We start from the raw sequence: 18,381 nt of genomic DNA, 5'->3' as shown, positions 1-18,381 counted from the left end.
TCCTCTTTTTCTCGACGTGTGGGTGACTCAATAAAGTGATGAACAACTACGAGATTTTTCGACAAATTTTTATCGGCCAGATTATGTTCCGTGTTAATGTGTATTCAAGCTTATTAACGGAGCCTTTTTTTTCGAGAGACTGAGAGAGAGAGAGAGAGAGAGAGAGAGAGAATATACCGTTACAAACGACGAGTTAAAATTGAAATAAATATTGGAGTTTCAGTTTTTTTTTTCATTTTTGAAAAGAAATCAAATCATAAAGAGAATAAAATCATACGAGTTTATGAAAAGTTATTCCAAGTTTGTTTATCATAGAGAAAGGTGTTTTAGATGTCCTATTCAGCGTGATTCATTCGTTTTGTCGATATCTAATGAATATAAATAATTCAGCGATACCAAGTGACAACGCTTTTATACCCCATTGAATTTTCATGATACCGAGCGTACGCCATAAATGTACACATTCAAACAGTCTACCGCGAATGGAAAATTGCCAAAGGCTCATATGGTGCAAAAAAAAAATGGAAATCTTGGAAATTCAAAGCTCGCAACCGCGCGGTGGAATTGCGAGCTTTACGTAAGCGCAAAATACCTTACATTATTCCTCCGCAAGTGAGTGACTTACGAAATCCTCGGGGCAAACCCAATTATTTCCGAAGCGTTTTCCAGAGTTGTAAAATAATACAGCAGTTGGAAAATTAGCCGGTTTTGTCATTACTTTAATTTCTCGAGGTCGAGATCGGAATGTTCTCATTGCACGATGCAAAACCTTAGTTTCGCTGCGAAAATTTTTCGAACTGTAACGGCACCCACGGCATCCCATCACAATCGAAGAGAAAACAATTTACATCGAAATTGTTATTTCTTCGTTATTCGCGTACGCGTACACTCGGCTTCGTACAATAGAATTGTCGATAACTAATTAGCCTGCAAATAATTAGCACGATTATCCGTGTATCGTGACTTTCCACCCAATGAAGCAATCACAGTTAGTTTCTACGCAGCGCACAACAACGGCAAAGACGAAATGAGGAGGAAACGGCGTTCAATTAATAAACAAGAAATTCCAGCACGTCGAGCTCGCGCGAAGGCAAAAAAAGAACGAAGCAACGATTTCCCAACCGCGATCCATCAGAATCCCTCGGAGAGGAATAATCACACCGACAGTTTGACCGATTGGGAGATGAGGAAGAAGAGTCTGCGGCGTCGACTTGCACAATTGTACGATGCTGGTGTTGCTGTTTCTCTCTCTCTCTCTCTCTCTCTCTGTCTGTCTTTCTCACTCTCTTTTTTTCGCCACATTGTTAAGCCGATTGCCGAGGCGTGCAGCAGCAGTAACAGCTGCAGATTACGCAAAGGGTGCGATATTTCGGAGAGTGAGAGTTCGTCATCATCACCACGTACACGTACATACATATGCCACGTTGTACGTATGCGCGAAACGGAAATCGTATGCAAACTCAACGAGATAAGCACTCTCTCTCTCTCTCTCTCTCTCGCTCGCTCTTTTTTACAAGAGAGCAGACTCTTTTGTCCCGGGAACAATTTCGCATGCACGCCACCGCAATGTATATGCGATGAGCCTAGCTACATGCTAAATTTTCCGAGGTTACAGCGACATTGAGCTCGCACTCGTCGACGACGAGAGAGAAGACTTCGTCGTGGAAGCGAGCGCCGACTGGCTGATAAAGCCGAGCGCGTATACGCAGTCGCGTCGCGTATGGACGCAATCGAAAGTGAAATAAATCGTGGCAGCAGGCCATCGTCGCGTTGAAATCTCCGGCGAGCGCAGCTGCGCGCGACCGAAAGTTCGCCATTCCATTGGCATTGCATCAGGCCGTAAGCGCGCGCCTATACATTACGCACGTGCGCGCGCTTTCGGCTTTTAGATTGTCAGTCTCGCGGACACACTCGCGGCCCGCGCGTTTGCGCAACCCCTCGCGCACCATGGAATAGAGAACCGAAATCATCGGCTTTCATACGTGCACCCGAAGCAGATGCGGAACTCGAACCTCGCGGCATTCCAATCCTCACGGAGTGCGCGCGCGCGTCTGCGTCTGTGTGAAACAGTGAAGGGATTTGTCTCGCGTACCAAGCGCGCTCGCGCGCGCTTTGCAGTAACGACTTGGTAGTTTTGTTTGCGGCTTTTGGTTAATTACGAGTAAGGTACGCCTTGTTACGAGCACTCCGTCGCGAGAATCGTAATTGCTATTGGATTCGAAAATGTTATGGATCGCGGTTTGCGCGTCAAGGGTGCGTAACGAGCTCGATCCCCACGGCATTTTTCTCCCTTCGGCTGCGTGCACGACGTGTAATGACGCTGTTTACGAAACGACTCGGACGCAGCATGCACACTTCGCATGAAAAAAAATTGCAAGACGCCGGCGCATGTATAATTGAACGTCTCATCGGCGCAAGCGACGCGCCGGGGAAGATTTGCTTGCTCGGCTCCGCAACACAGCAGAGTTATTATGTACAGTGGCGAGCGCGTGGGGTTCTTTTCTTCGACTGTGCGATGAATAATGCGAGTCCGCTGCTGTGCCACGAATGTTTACCTTTTCACGGGTGTTGCACGGGTGGCAGGCAAATATGTACGCTTACAGTAATATAGGTACCTTTCATTTAGATTGCGACAGAAAAGACCCACTAAAGGTTTACTGATCAACAGAATATTTGATATTATAAGTTCGACGCGTATATTCCGGTGCAATTCAATGTCTTTTGTAATAATGCTCTCTCTCTCTCTCTCTCTCTCTCTCACTCACTCTCTCATCAGATGAAAAAGAAGCCGTCTCTTGTCATTTTGACTTTCTAGATCAGACTTTCTTTCGCTCTATTTCATGCACACAACTCGCCAGTTTCATAGTGAAGATACGTGTACAGATGCAATTCGTGAAATGCGTCCGTCCTATATCAATGTGGCACGTATAATAAAGAAAAATGCGCTGGCAAAGCAAAAACAAGCGACAATAACGACAGCAACAGCAAAACCCGTATCTCTTCACAAAAATAAGCGAAAGAAAAAAAAACTAAGGGTATCCTCGCACGAAGCACATCCTTTTGGGTAAACCATAAAGAAGAGAATGCAACGACGCACCGCACAACGAAGCTCAACGAGAAAAGAGAAGGAGAAAAAAAGAGCCGCGCGCGAGTTTCGGAAACCGCACAGCGTTCGCCGCGGCGATGCTCGGTCAACTGACTGCACGGAGCAGCCGCGGCGGGCGCAGGCACTCGAGGAGCAGCGGCTGCCGTGCGCGCGCTCGCGTTCCTCGCTCGACGTCGCTCCCCGCAGCGCGCCGACTTGGCCGCGCGGCTACGCTACCTGTGTGCGAGCCGCGCTCGCTCGCCGCCGGCGTGCGAGAGAGCGCGTGGTATGCGCTTAATCTGGGTCGCGCTCGCGGACATTTGCATGCGCGCGCGCGCGCAGTCCCTTCTATTTAATTGATGCCTCTGGAATGGAAGAAGCGGCTGCCAGCGCGCTCGCCAAGAGACGGGCGCATTGGCTTTATACGTAGGCGGTCGAATTGTTTGATAGCGTGCAATTAGCGTTCGCTCCGTGGAATCATTACGCAGCGCGCGCCGAGCGAATATTCAATAATCGCGCGCGGTATGCGCGAAAGGGGGAGAGAAGAGAAAAAGAGCGCTATACAAACCGGAGACGCCTGGCTGGATTGTACGCGAGTAGCAAACTCATAATAGCCACTTGAGCAATAGCCAATCTGATTTATCGGCACGCGCTTACGCACTCTTTCTCTCTCTTTCTCTCTCTTCCCCAGCAATTGTTTCGAACCCTCGTACTTTAGGTAGCACGCATACACGCGCGCGCGCGTATACTCACGGACACACGTGTGCGTCATTTCGAAGTGTGTCAAATCGTCACTAAATGCTCCAATAATTACGATTATGCATGTGATTCCCGAAGGCGAGCTTCCAGATATAACGGTACACATGCGCCCGTTCGCGTCCATCGAACCGCTGCTGCGTTTTCATAACAAACCAGAAAAACCTCGGTCACGCAATCTCCTTGTAGAGAAGTAAATGAATAAAAAAAGGGAGCTACAACGTCTAGTCGAGCGTCGTAGCGTATATATTATATACACACACCGGTAGGAGTCACGCGGAAGTGCCTGACCGGAAGCCACCACTGCCAGTACACCAGTGCACACTCGCTCCTTGTTTTTTTTTTCTCGCTCCCACGGCATTTTTTGTTTGACTCAAGAGGCGAAGGGGAATTTACTTTTTCGACGAACCGTCCTTCTTTCTCGACTTCTTTGTCCTATCTTTTTTCAAGTCTGGAGATGATTGGCCCACGGGCACAACACCATTTGAAGGTGCGGCGTTGCAAAAAAAAATAAAATTGACGATGCGCACAACTTGGTCCAAGGTTGGGTTTTTGCGCATCAGATATTTGCCGAGAGTTTCGTCTTAATAATTTGAACAATCTTGGGATGCGTAGCTAATTACACGATACGCGCTCGCGCTTCGCGAAAGGATGCTGCTAAAGTGCACGGTAAGCGCGTGCTGCCCAGGGACAAGTCTTACATAAAGCGCTTTGAGCGAGCAACATTGTTTATCAAAACGGTACTAATTAACCTGTCAACGCGAGCAATAGCTCTGGAGTATTTTTTTTTTCTCTCCGCTCGTGCAATTGACACTAATCAATCTTCGCGCGCTCACGAGGCATTTTTGCTCCGCTACCACCGCCTCCCAGCGTCGAAAGAGAAATCATCGCTCTCGCGCGCGCGGCCCTTCGATTTCTCATGCGTACGTATACACAGACGTAGGGAAAAAAAGACAAACAGGTCTACACGTACACTCTAAAGCAGAAGCTATCTCTCGAAGCATTGTTTCCGAAATTCCATGATTAACAGAAGTCTCCACGAGAGATTTTCCAGTTTTTTTTTTTTTCATTTTTTCCCCACCAGTAAAGATGTGCTCGCGATAATAATAACGTTCGTCTGATCCTTCGTCGAGGCGGCGACGAATGCTGCAGGTAGACCCCAACATTTCAGGACTTTCGACGCAGGCTCGTAAGCCCCGGGGCCAGTAGACGTAACTTTCACGCGAGATCACGAAGAGAAAGATGTTCAATTGCCGACGGTTTTCGAGTTGTCAAGAGTTTTCATTAGCATAATGCATCCGTGCATCTTCGTACTTCGTAAGGCATGACGGACTTTCCACGCGTTGTATATCATTCGCAAACGCGTGTCAGTTTGATTTTCAATTGAAAGCCAAGTGGCGATTTGTAATCCAAACGCGTGCGGTGACGCATTATCGGCGTGGGGAAGAAGGACGTCGTGAGCGGTATACGTCGCTCACTCTTTCGGGCTCTCTTTAATCGGCCACTTCCGCCGGAGCCCGCAGGTGCATCCCCCTTCGCTAGACATGCACGCGCGCACACACACACACACACACACACACACACACACACACACACACACACACACACACACACACACACACACACACACACACACACACACACGATGTGTCATCGTAAGAAAGTACACGAAAAAAGTAAAGAATGAAGTCATCGCTGCTGATGTTTTAGTATGAACAAAAAGGGCTTCTTGTGGTCTTTCCGTGTCGCGTTGGTCTTGGCTTGTTTTGTCGTTTGGTCGAGCGCCTTTTCAGAGTTGGCTGGCGTGACAACTGTAATTCTACGCAGGTCGTCCATCGGTGCTATTATTTAACAGTAGATTACGCAACGTTAAATTACCGCCGGCTTATTTTACGCGTAATTAAAAACACAATGATTTTATTTCGTTCCGCGGCGTCGCTGGCTCGGCGTGCATTTTAAGCGCGAGCGCCGCGTGACTATTGCAAATTCAGCCGACGTACTGCCATAGCTGCGCGTCTCCAGGTTGAACGAATATACCTTATTGTTATTCAAATGCTTTCGGCGAAGGGAGCCGCGAGCCATCTATGTACAGCTCAACATCGGTATTGTTGCCTTTGCGTTGAAAGCCTGTACAGCGACGAGAGAAAAAAGCGCGCACACATCCTTTTAGCGATGTGTAATCAGCTACGTTTGCTCGACGCTCGGCTATAGTTGCCTTTATTGTTTGTTTTTCTTTTTCCGCGTGCGACGGGCGGCGCGGAGACGGAGAAAGAGAGGAGTGCAAATGCTTTATCGGTCGGGGAACGTGCGCGCCTTTATCTTCATTAAAGTGCAGCGGCGACGATAGCCAATGCAAATTACGAGACGAGCGACGCCTGCGCGGGTTTTTCCGCTGAAATCGACCAAGAGTACGACTTCTTTATAATAATGCGAGAACGAGTTTTCCATCGGATGCACGTACGCGCGCGTGCGCGGGAATCCTCATTTTCTTTTCCTGACATTCCGATTGAGCCGTTTGCATCTGCAAACAGCGCGCAGAGAGTATGCATTAGAATTTAATCAATCCGCGACTGCGATTATTACACAGGTGTACGGATCTGGAAACGAATCGATGCTGAAATCTATGCGAGGCAAGTGCAGATTTTATATACAGTCGCGTAGTCCAATCAACGACTTCCGTTTTTATTCCGACAGAAAGATTATTGAATCCAACTTCCTCTCTCTCTCTCTCTCCCCTTCTCCCTCGGTCTGTAATTGTTGTAATTCGCGCCTGAGAGAGACCGAGAAAAAAAGTGTTAGCTACGTGCAGCTCAACTTTTACGAGAACCGGAAAAGCCAGAACGTTAAGAGCGGCCGCTGTACCCTTTTGGAAATCAAACGACAAACGACTTGTCGCTTTAGGCCGATACTTTTACCGCGCGGCAAGCCATACTTAGCGAATTTCACGATCGTAACGCCTGCCGATTATTAAAAACTTTCTCGCAGCGGCGCTGGTCCATCAGCTTTTCTCTCGTCAGTCGACTTTTGTTTGACTTCTTTTCGTCGCCGTCCGTTGTTGTCGGCGCCGATGAAATCCGAGTTCGCGCGCGAAAACTCGATACACGTTTCCCGGTCGTACGCAGATACCTTAAATGGAATCGAGGTGAGCACCGGTTCGACTCGTCCCTCTTCGCCCGCGCATGTAACTATCGACGTTGCGAGTTTTCTGGTTCGCTACTGGCTCCTGCACGCCTTTTTTTTCCTCCTTTTTACTTAGCTTTAGCTGGCTTGAATCCTCTTTTCTTTTTTTTCTTTTCTAGGGAATTGTAGAAAGCGGGAGGCGCGTTCAAGATGAGTAAAAGGTTTTTCGCGAGGATCGCTGGAAAAGGCTGTCGTAAAGACTATTTTTCAACGGTGCTTTGGCTGCTGTTGTTGGCTGAATTGTTTTTACTGTGGCCGATATTCGTTCGTTTTTACACAAGAATTTGAAATGTTGCTCGAAAATGAAAGTTGCCTGGCACTTCAAGAAGTGTAGCAAGATTTATTATCAGTTATTCCAGCGTAACGCGCGAAAAAAAGCTGAAAAATCCTCGGTTTGTTACATTTTTTGAAAGTTTACTTTCCACTCCATGCGGCAAATTTATTTTATCGTTAGCGGGCCATACAATTTTTACGAGTAATAATAATTATGTACCTTCCGGAATTGATTGTTCAGCGGTTTTTCATTTTTACCGAGGCAGGTGAATTCTGTCCAAATATTTTCATACCGCGGCCAACTTTTCGAAATACCGCGGCCAACTTTTCGAAATACCGCGGCGGAGCCTTGGAAGCGTTATGAAATTCCGCATGCTTGGTCAAACATTTGCCGACGAAAGGAAGGAAAACATCCGACTCATTATTGATAGAGCGTCGATAAAAGAAAAACACGCACATGAGCTTGAATCAACGAAACTACTAATCAGCTGTTACCATTGCAAACATACGATACAAGCGTCAACGTCTCCATCGCTCCATGGAAAACTCTCGCTGTGAGACTGGCAGGACTCGAGAGACTGGTCTCTTTTTTTCTGTACGGCTAGAGATGGAATGTCCACGATTGCCTATTTCGATTTCAATGTACAGTTGCATTCCGCGTATTTTAGCACAGAAAAGTTACTTTCTTCAGAGCTGGAAAAACGAAGCGCGTGCGTGTGTATTACTCGTCGAAAAGCGACTGTTAACAGTCACTCGGTGTACTGCAACTTTCGACTGATAGACGATCAAGAAAAACCTGTGGATAGAAAGTTCTCCGAGAGGTCAATTTTGATTAGCGTTTTGACGCGTGATTAAGCATCATTGCCCATCGAAAGAATCCATGCAGATTTTGCCATGTCTGCATTATTTTTGCTATCGAGTCCTTCTATCGGTACACATGCACGCGTCTAAAAATAACTCATTTTGCATCGTAAATTTGAGCGCGGGAGAGCCATTCAATAGCTGGCACAATGAAATTGCTTCGGTCGTTTTTCGACGCCTTCAATGGCGCCATCAAAGAGATACAATGGGTCGTCGCACGGGAGAGACAAAAGGGCTTTGCCAAGGAAACGCGCGCAGAGTTTCAGCGGGCCGTTTTACGCGTTTGTATTGGCATCAATGAAAATCTCTTGGCGTGGATAAGAGCGCACCAGAAATTTCTCTGCTACCGCGCACGGCGCAGCCCTGCAACAAGAGGAAAGGCGGCAGGTGAATTTGGGCCATAGATGCCACTTGCGTGCGTGCGTTCGTCTGGTGAGTGCCATGGTCATTAGCAATTCTAACGGCTTCCGCTCTCTTACTCATCGCCCCAGTCCTCTTCATCCTGCGTTATGGACTTGCTTCGTCTACGGCGCATCCATTTTATCGTCGTTGGCTTCCTCTCTCCTTCTTTTTCGCTCAGCGAGCGACACATCGGCGCCTTTTCACGAGAGTGAAGCTAACGACTGCGACTTTTGTTATTTTTCGTTAGTCGTCAAGCACATGCAGTCACTTCCAAATGAGATAACACCCGTGTGCGCGAGACTAAGGATTGTTATCGCGACGCGAGTAATTGCATACCTCGAAAACTCGTATCAGCCGCGATAATTGAACTGCTCATACGAGAGAGAAGAGAAAAACGTCGATTCCTCGAGAGATGCAACAATAAACAATGCGACGAGAAAGCGTTCGGTAATGAGATCGTTTCACCGGCGCGCGTGAACTGAGAAAGAGAGAAAGAGAGAGAGAGAGACACGTACTCGACTGAATGAAAGTACATACACGCATACTCCCGTAACCATTCGACACGGCTCTTAAAACGATCGAAGTTGCTGCGCCAAGACGAAGACACAACCGAGAGAAGACTTTTCCGTTACGCTCACTCTGCCTACATACACACACACACACACACACTTGTGTATACCTGCTGCGTCCGCACCTCATGCATTTTACGGGCTTTGGCTTTCTCAATAAACTCAACTCACTCGCTGCAGCGTCGTTTTGGATTTGTTACGTGCTGCTTTAATTATTTAATTGTATGCCCTGCGGTCAGATACATCCATTATGAGTTCTACTTTGTCGTTTTATTTTTCCACCTTTGGACAAATTACATCCAACGATGATAACCTCTTTTAGCAAGTAATCTCATGCATAAAATCACCATCACCCGCGTGCTTATAGATGAATTTAATCAATTTCGAACAACCGTGGTGAACGATTGTACGTATTATCGAGCGAAACCAATAACCCGTGCGGTTCAGCAAAAAGAAAAAGAAAATCCGGTAGTACTTGGGGGTCAATTTTTGCAGCTCGAGCGCAGGTTTCTTAATGGAGAATCGACGTGCGCCTTAACGATCAGCAATATATATACAGTAATTCGATGCAGTGGACTAGATAAGGTGGGGATTAACGGAGTGCGTTAAACGGCAAGTGTTGTTCTTCTTTCGGATAGAATGACGATGATTCTTTAACGGAGCCGCAAAGATTTCACCTTGACTCTCTTGCGTCTGCCTTGCGTTCCCGCTGTGATTAAAAGCCTCACGGCTCCCATTCATACTAAACTCCATTTTTGCAGGATTCCTATACGAATTTGAGAGCTCGTCAATGTATAATAATTGAATTAATTAACTTGATTATTTTTTCGAAAGTTTCCGCAGCGAAAACCTAATTAGATTAATTAAACAGATGAATTTATTCGGCATCTGCCTTTTTTGCGGCAAATAGCGAGTTCTGGTGTAACGATTACGCGTAAAGTCTTTACATAATCGAATGACTGAAATCGACGTGTATGTCCGAAATAAAAACAAGAGAAAAGTATTTTCAAAGTGCTTTGAAATTTCGAGGCTGATCAATATATCGAATCATTATCTAAATATTGTAAATCTAGCAGCTCTCTCTGCATTCGTAACGAAGCGAGCCCCTCTCACGTTCTGCAGCGGAATGTCAACGAGGCGATTTAGCGTCCTCGAGAAAGCGAACGAGCTATCGTTTATGGAGTATCATCGAAAAAGCGAGCGTAGAAAAATTTCGGAAAATAAAAGATTTAAAATCCACCTCTCGATCGCGACCTTATAAAAGCTCATTGCGATTTCCGTTCCGCGAATTTCTCGCGTGGTGAGCCGAGTTGCAGGGAAAAGTGGCAAGTACACAGAAGCCGCGTCTAGCGGTATCAAGAGTTGCTCGTTCTAATTATTATCGTTCATCGAGCTACTGGCGATCAATGCCATGCGCGCTGTTGCTTATATACATGTAACTTTCGAGTTGCGCGCGAGTAAGTTCGCACCGCTGCTGCGACTTTATTATCAGCGCGAGCGTGTATGCTACATCGATTTCTTTTCGGCCGACATGCTCGAGTTGTAGCCAGACCGACTGACTTCCCGACTTGTTTTCCAATGCTCAGTTATACGATGCGTTTTATTTTTCGCACAAGAGGAAGCAATAAATTAGGATGAGCCGAGCGTTGAGCTTCTTCCTAGCGTTGCATAAGATTTAACTTCCTCGAACGTGTTCAATTCCATGCTTAATTTCTCATGATTAATGACGTATGAGTGTTTTCATTTTGTATACTAGTCTTGTTGTTGGACGAGCCAGCTTTTGTGTTGAAATTTCCGTGAATTTCATGAAAATTCTCGTTCAGAACTAAGCATACCAGCGTAATATCTATCAGCCGTAAGTGCTTCACTTAAGCCAGATTTGATTGCACGCGGTGCGTGAGAATTTCATAAGCGTTAGAACAATTTCTGCACCGTTGCAACACGCCGCACGACTTCGTAGTATGTGCGTGAATGCGTATAGATAAGGAGAAACAGCGTGAGAAATGTTTATTTCCAATCTCGATAGTTACATTCGTCGATTACGAACGAAAATTTAGATCTTATACTATTCAAATGGGACTAGTCACGAAGCTTATAAAATATTTTATAATTGCCGTAGTAATTACGCGATTGGTAATCGCATTTTAATTCGGTTTCATGTATGGAATAATTCATAAATTTAATTTATTGCAACGTCGTGATTGATAATATTTATGTAACTCACGTTAGGTCGTAAACACGTTGCAGCTGGATATTGAATTGTTCCAATAAAGCGGTAATTGGGACAATGATGGACATTGCAAAATGTCCATCAACGGAGGCATAAAAAGCCGCGCGCCGCGTCTTGGCGTGGCGCAAGAAGCCGAGGTGCTTCACAGGCACATCAATAACCAATTGCACGGCGCGCGAACGAGCCGCAGCCCCTTGGACCAGTGAAGAAAGCTCATCTCATCGAAAATAAATCACTCGCGCGTTAGCGCCCAGACGTGCAGAAGAAAGAGCAGCGGCGGTGGCGGCGGCACGTGTAGATCGGCGAATGTTTATGTCCATCCAAACGAGTCAACGGCCCGAAGCACGTAGCTATAGGGTTGCGCGTGCGTCTACGTCCTCCCAATTAGCCTTGGTTCTCTGTCCCTCGCACTGGGAGCGCAGCGACCGAAGACCGATCTGGCCCGCCAGTAATGAATTTAATTGTGTCTCTCGGTGCTCGCTCGCGCATTATCTGCCGCATTATCTCCGGAAGCCTAGACTAGCGCGCGGCTCTCCTCGGACACGCTCTATCCTCTCCTCCTGTCCTTTATCTTCGCCGATTTCTTCGATTTATGTTTTTGATGGTAGTTTATGGGCTGTCCTGAGAAACTGTTATAATGGCCTCTAAACCAGCGCTTTTATGCCTGGAATAGCGCGCCAGCTCGGCTAATTTATGAGCCGAGCCGGTCAAATTTGCGAATTAATGAGGCGCTTTCATCCGCTCGTCGAAACGCGAGCTTTCTCGCTGCGTCGAGGCTGCGCCCGCTAAAACAAAAACGCTCGCAGAAGCCAGGTCGGCACGCCAGCTCGTTTATAAACGCGCGGAACGGTTTTCTAGTCCGCTACAGATACGCGGAGCCTCGTGTGCATTGTTGCCGGCGTATCGCACCATCAGATAAGCCTTGATACCGGGAAAAGTGCCCGAGACAACCTAATAATCCGTCATTAGCGAGCTGACGCCCCGCGAATACGTGGAAGAAGTAAACGTTGCCGAAGTGACGGACGCGCTCACGCACCCCCGTCGCGCGCGAACGCACTGCGGGACGAGCGCCAAGTGCAATCGAGTCCGGTCGATGTGCCCGCGGCAGCGTGACGAGAGCTGGATATAACAGCTACCGCCCGGCGCGAGTTCCCTTTCCAGTGGGTGCCCATACGCGCTGGCGCGTTGTTGCCTCGCGCGCTTCCTCCGCGGCCGACGCACGCGCGCTCGCGCCGATCCGTTGCGACGTCGGATTCGTAATTGCCGCGATAGCTCGCAATCGGACGGATCGTCGCCGAGACATTAGCCCGCGCAGACCTTGACGTCAGCCCGAGGTAGGCAGCATTCGAAGAGGAGCAGCAGGAATCTCATAATTGACATCTCCGCTGGCGCCGGCATTCTTCTCTCGCGCTACTCTACCGACCAACCTTTTTCTCGGCAGCAACGCGCGATGAGCCCTTCTCCCCGCCACGAGCGAGTGATAGACGAGACGCGCTGCCGATCTTACGGTGGCTCACCTCCTTTTTCTCCCTTCGCTCCGGGAGAAAAACCTGTTTAGCATGCGCTCGTCGATGGAAAATTCTCGAAGGAGGGGTTACTGCCTAACGAGGCCGCGCGCTGTATTTATATGCTAATCGCGATGACATCCGCTGATTACGGGGCATTCGGGTTCGATAGACAAATGACGAGGGTGAGGCGCGACGAGGGAATCTCTGCGGCTGACTCATCGTATTCGCCGTCGGGACTGCACCTCGTTGCCGACGCTTCAAAATCAAATTTTCAACGTCGCGCGTCGCGGAGAGAGCAGAGCGAAAACGGTGAGCGCGTAAGGCGATACGCGGCGAGTCGGCTCGTTAATAAAGTTGCGGCTTAGGAATGCGCTCGCGTCGTTTTATTCGCTTGTTTTTGCATGCTGATCAGGTGAACGCCGCCGCCGCTGCCACCGCTGCTGCAGGCCGCGCCCAACGCAAGCCTCTACCACTGCGCTAATCTCGCGCGGCACTTTAGGCATTGGATATCGCTTAGCGGCTTCTAGTTTCGCGCTAGAAAATCGCGTCGCCCTTTCGCAAAGTGTTTCGACATCGGATTATCATTTCTTCCTTTTTTCTTCTCGCTCGCACATATATACGGCTATTAAGTGATCTCGCGTCAAGCCTTCAAATGGCAAACTAATGACGTTGCACACCAGAAAATACGAGCGATCGAATGCAGAAATATTATATACGTAGGAGGGTGAGAAACATGGTGCTCGCCGAACTTCAACGATTACGTTAAATTTTGCGATCGAAACAAGGCTACTTCATAGATTAAGTTTTAAAATATTTGAAGAGCACTTGAATGAACAATATTTGCCAACCGAGCAATGCGCACGTCAAGTGCAATTAAGCATGAAGCGCGGCAAACAGATCATGCGCATCCAATTAGAGGACAAGTACTCACCATGCGCACGTATTTGCTGATCATATCGGCAAGCTGCGCAGCCCGATTAGTGTGTAACGGCAGCCGCACCCCGGAAGCCACCTGGAGAGTGCAGACACCGGCCCTCTGACAGCTCGCAGACACGACCTCTTCGAGTGGCAGGGTATCCAAAATCACTAATTCGCCGCTGTTGCTACGCTTTACCAAACGAAGTCCGTGGTGCGATACTGCGATATGCTGTACGTCTGGATGTTGTGGGCCGATCTGCAATTCAATTAACGAAATTAACGAATGTAGCTTTCATGGACAGATGGATAGATAGATAGATAGAACTTAAAGATAAAAAAAAGACGATAGAACCACTAACCGACACTGGAAATATCCTGGCAAAATAAAGGGGCCACTGTCTAGCCATGTCAACGACATTCTTCTTGATGGTGATTTTGTGTTGAGTACTCTGCAGATTATCCAACGTAACCCCATAGTTAGCTAACATCTTGAGCATGTTTTGTCGATCCTCCTTCGAAATTCGGATGTTCGAAGTTGCAAGCACATCGTAGGCGACTTGACAGAATACTAGGTGCAGCGCAAGTGGCGTGGTCAAGGTTTCGTTCGGTGCGAAAACTTCTTTCTTGACACGCAGCGTCCACGTGACTCGATTGTACGTGAAATGGGTGTTCGATGCCTGGGGATAGAGTTTTGTGTCGACTATCTCCTGAACCTTTTCAATTTCTGGCTTGTCAGCTGGCGGCATGACCGGCTTCAAGAATTCCGGCCATTCCTCGATCTCGATGCGTTCCATTTTGTCAGTACGCTGTAACAATATTGGTATTCCCTTGTAATGAGTCTGCACATTGTTTGGATACTTTCAAGAGGTGTACTCACCAAAGTGGAAGCTACACTAGATCTGCGATCGGGATCACCGTCCATTTTCTTGAAACTCTGCCTCGCAACCGCAAACGAGTCTCTGGTGTTGGCCACCACTCCGATATCCCTCGATGACGGCATGCCAAAGCTGTCCCTCGACTTGGGCGAGACGTCGCGTGCCATACCGAATGGATCGCGCGAGTACTTGGTGTCGGCAAAGATGTCGGAGTTGAAATCGCGAGTAGTCGAACTTGCCAAATCCGTCATATCCTTTCCATGGTTGAACATATCGCGACTCTGATTGAACATGTCGCGTTGACTCTTGACAAATGCGTCGTAGGCTTCGGAATCCGGTGAAGCACGGAATGCCTTTGGTTCCACTGGCGCAGGTGGCGAACGCGGTTGCGGTACTCCGGGTAGGCTGCAAATTCATTGAGAATAATTGGATGATGCCACGTTCTTTTTTACTCGATTAACGTCCGAAGCGCCGGATGTGGATGAGCCAAGAACTCGATAGATTTTCATTTGTCAAAAACTGCATATCACGCCAAGTCTCTCTTTCTCTCTCGCTGGTGACTTCGTGCAAATTTTCATTTCGAATCGTAATTGGAACAAGCTACCGCGCGTGAACATGAACACTGGAAGGATCTACATCGCATTATACCGTATATGGCGAATCGTTGAGAAAAATATTCAATTACGACGCGAAGCTCTGCTTAACATAACTTAATGAATCGACAAAGTCGTACACAGCAGTGACAATTGTATCCAAATAAAAAGCACGAGACTGCACTGGTAGCGTATCGAAGTGTCGAGCACTAGTAGAGCTATACCTGTTGGCGAAGACACTTCCACCGCGGGGGCTCGGCGGCTGTGGAGGCGTGATAGGCGGCGGCGGTGGCACCGGCCTCTCCATGCGCTCGATTTGCGTCTTGACGACCTGGGCCTGCGTCATCATGTCGGTAGTGCCTTTGGAGGTGATGCTCTGCGTGTCGTCGACCGTTGAGGCGTAGTCGTCCCACCTTCCGCCTGCACACACACACGCGTCCGCGTGCATACACGTAAGACAAGGTGAAAGGTGTCGTTTGCTTTGCGTATTGGCCGGCCCGACTACACAATGGCCGTTTGTTGCGCGCGGATATGCACTTTCGTTTTCCGCTGCTTGAGCAGCAGCCGCCGCTGCACGACGTTCAGCTCATTGATGCCATCGAGCGACTCTCTTTTCTCTTTCGTAGATGGCATTTCAATGAGAGGAAATGATTTAATAATGACCCAATTTAAATACTAATTGCAACACTCTCCGCTTTAATATCGATGGTTTTCTTTCTTTATTGACACATGACATTCGATTCCTTATTCAAATGAAATTTTCGCCTTTCGTTCGGCAAAACTGGTCGAACTGGACCGAGCAGATTGATCATTGCAATGGAATGAATGATGATCTTATGCGCGATAAAGGCCGCCACAGTCGATCGGGGTTACGACAAGGTATATTATGCAAGACCTTCACTTTTTATTTACCTAATTGTTGCTCGAGAAGCAGCTTTCTACCATCTTCAAGGCGCTTGACCTTGCCGTCGTCGCGCAGAAGGGCAGGTTTCTCCGTAGTTTTGGTCGATCTGACACTGTGATTAGCCGTTACCTTCTCCAGCCTCTGACGCATCTCCGAACTTAATTTTAGTTTACCGATGCTGCCCGGCGTTGGTCTTTGTGCGCCAATTTCAAAGCCAGATCTGTAGAGTTATTCGCAGTGTCCAGTAAAGCGATTAAAAGTCGATTTGAGGAGTCGCAATGTTTGAATTAAAGTGGGAAGCCTTGTGCTCGATTAACTCGTTACGGCTTTCCAAGTCGCGTTAGCAGCTTTTGCGAAATAAAACTTTCCTTCGAGGAAAATTTATCTTCAAAGTATCATTTGCGTCATCGCATTAATTCTATGAAACATTTCAACCTCCTTCAAGTTAAATACATGTAAAATAATTACTAACTTTTTCTTTTTCCTCTTGTCGTTTTCCTCCTTGTAGCCGTTTTCGGGTCGTATGACACCGGCTGCCGCGTGAACGATCACGGCTCTCTCGTCGTTGTTAACGATATTTTCAATTTCAAACTCAGCCCACTCGACACTACCCTCGGTCATTGGCTCGGCGTCATTCTGGTATTCCTGATATTGAGGCGTGATTTTACGCATTTGATGTTGCTGACGCATCTTGAACTCGAAGAAGTTGTCTTGATTTTGTGGTTCGTTAGAATCGCTCGGTGGTGGCCACCTGTGAACGAACGACGAACAATTGATATATCGAAGATTCAACTTCCGTGTATTGTATTCTGATGGTCAAATGTACGCCGTAAAAGCTTACCTCCACTTTCCAATGCGAACAGTCTTCGCGCGGCCATAAGGATCAATGAATGGCCGGGACTCGGAAGGATCGTGCGATGCGACTGGCGGTGGCATCGGCGGTGGAGGTGGAACGCCCTTCGACGGATCGTCAACGCTGCTCTTTCTATTTTTCAGTTCACTTAGCACGCTTGTAAAGTTGCTCTGAGTATTAGGCTTGTTAACGCTGGGTCGTTTGACGTCGGTCGAGTTTACAATTTTCCGCTCGGCACTGATTTTGCGAGCACCAAAGTCAGCTGACTTTCTAGATGGATCAGCGCCTTTTTTGGGTGGACTTTGAGAACGGTGAACTTGAGCTTTTACGGTCACCATATCTTGACGTGCAGTGGATGCCGATGTTGACGTATTTGGCGTTGAAGTGCGTTTATCTTGTGCCCACATGTCACCGTCTTCATGGAATGACGCCTGCAAATATTTTAATAACTGAATAAAAATACTCTAGAATTTTTAAGAAAACTAAGGTTAACAAAGCAAAGTTAAAATTACTTACAGATTGGCTCGAGCTGTTAGGATTTTGAACCAACAACTGTTGCAAAGCTTGATTCTGAGCAAGAAGCTGCTGCTGAATCTGAAAATTCTGCGCCATCGCATTTTGTACGAATGCCCGTTGCAAATTCTGCTGGTACGTAGCGATTTCATCGTTCTGATTGGGGGGCGAATTTGGGAACTGCGGTATACTTGGTCCTTGCATATTGAAAATTGGCACTGGTACGAATCCCGGACCCATGTTGATCGTTGGGCTTTGAGGCGCTTGCACTTGCTGCGATCCGCCGAAAATTGGCATCATCATTGGCGAGGACATCATGGGACTGTAGTTGAAGCCACCGTTCTGATTTGGTATGTCCATGTTACCGCCTCCTTTGATTTTCATCGCTAGCTCTTTGGCTGTTATGGCAGTTGAGTTTTCTGGAGTATCTGCATAATAAAGTAAACCACGAACAATATAATTTATGCAATAATAATTTATTACTTCCTTACCTTTGATTAACAAGTCAAGAAAGTCCTCGGTAGTCTGTGGTTGAATGTTGGTAGCTTTTCGCATTCCCTTGATACTAGCCGCGAGACTCCTTGCATCGGATAGCTCGTCGAGATTTCCATCGAGCACCGGCATAAATAATTCGTCGAGGAATTGGTCAACATCGGATGCTTGGCTTGGAACTCGGACGCGACGCACGTGAGAAGCTAATGATGGCGCTTCGCTTGTGTCTGACATCGCTGATGATTTCACGCCATACTCGCTCTTCTCGATATAAGCACGACTTGATTGACTGCCGGGAAGAGCTCTCTTACCTAAAATTTGCAAATCAAATTGAGCAGTCTGGCGAAAGTTACAGGAACTTTAAGGCGC

General features: G+C 47.5%; 1 protein-coding gene across 1 annotated transcript in view; it reads right to left on the bottom strand.

The window, feature by feature from the left end:
• LOC131667951 (unconventional myosin-XV) overlaps positions 1-18,381 on the bottom strand; it is a 51,931-nt gene that overhangs the window by 9,996 nt on the left and 23,554 nt on the right. Inside the window, exons 19-27 of the mRNA XM_058941732.1 lie at positions 18,012-18,323; positions 17,524-17,948; positions 16,996-17,438; positions 16,627-16,905; positions 16,163-16,374; positions 15,475-15,670; positions 14,660-15,062; positions 14,142-14,609; positions 13,796-14,038 (exon numbers count right to left, since the gene is read on the bottom strand). Coding sequence (XP_058797715.1) covers positions 13,796-14,038; positions 14,142-14,609; positions 14,660-15,062; positions 15,475-15,670; positions 16,163-16,374; positions 16,627-16,905; positions 16,996-17,438; positions 17,524-17,948; positions 18,012-18,323 — 2,981 coding nt within the window. The remainder of the gene's footprint in view (positions 1-13,795; positions 14,039-14,141; positions 14,610-14,659; positions 15,063-15,474; positions 15,671-16,162; positions 16,375-16,626; positions 16,906-16,995; positions 17,439-17,523; positions 17,949-18,011; positions 18,324-18,381) is intronic.

Source organism: Phymastichus coffea, unplaced genomic scaffold (genome assembly GCF_024137745.1).
Source record: "Phymastichus coffea isolate CEN01 unplaced genomic scaffold, Cenicafe_Pcof_1.1 PCOF00072, whole genome shotgun sequence".
In the NCBI taxonomy this organism is placed as follows: Eukaryota; Metazoa; Arthropoda; class Insecta; order Hymenoptera; family Eulophidae; genus Phymastichus; species Phymastichus coffea.
Note: the sequence above shows the minus strand (reverse complement) of the source record. Positions and strands in the feature narration are given on the sequence as shown.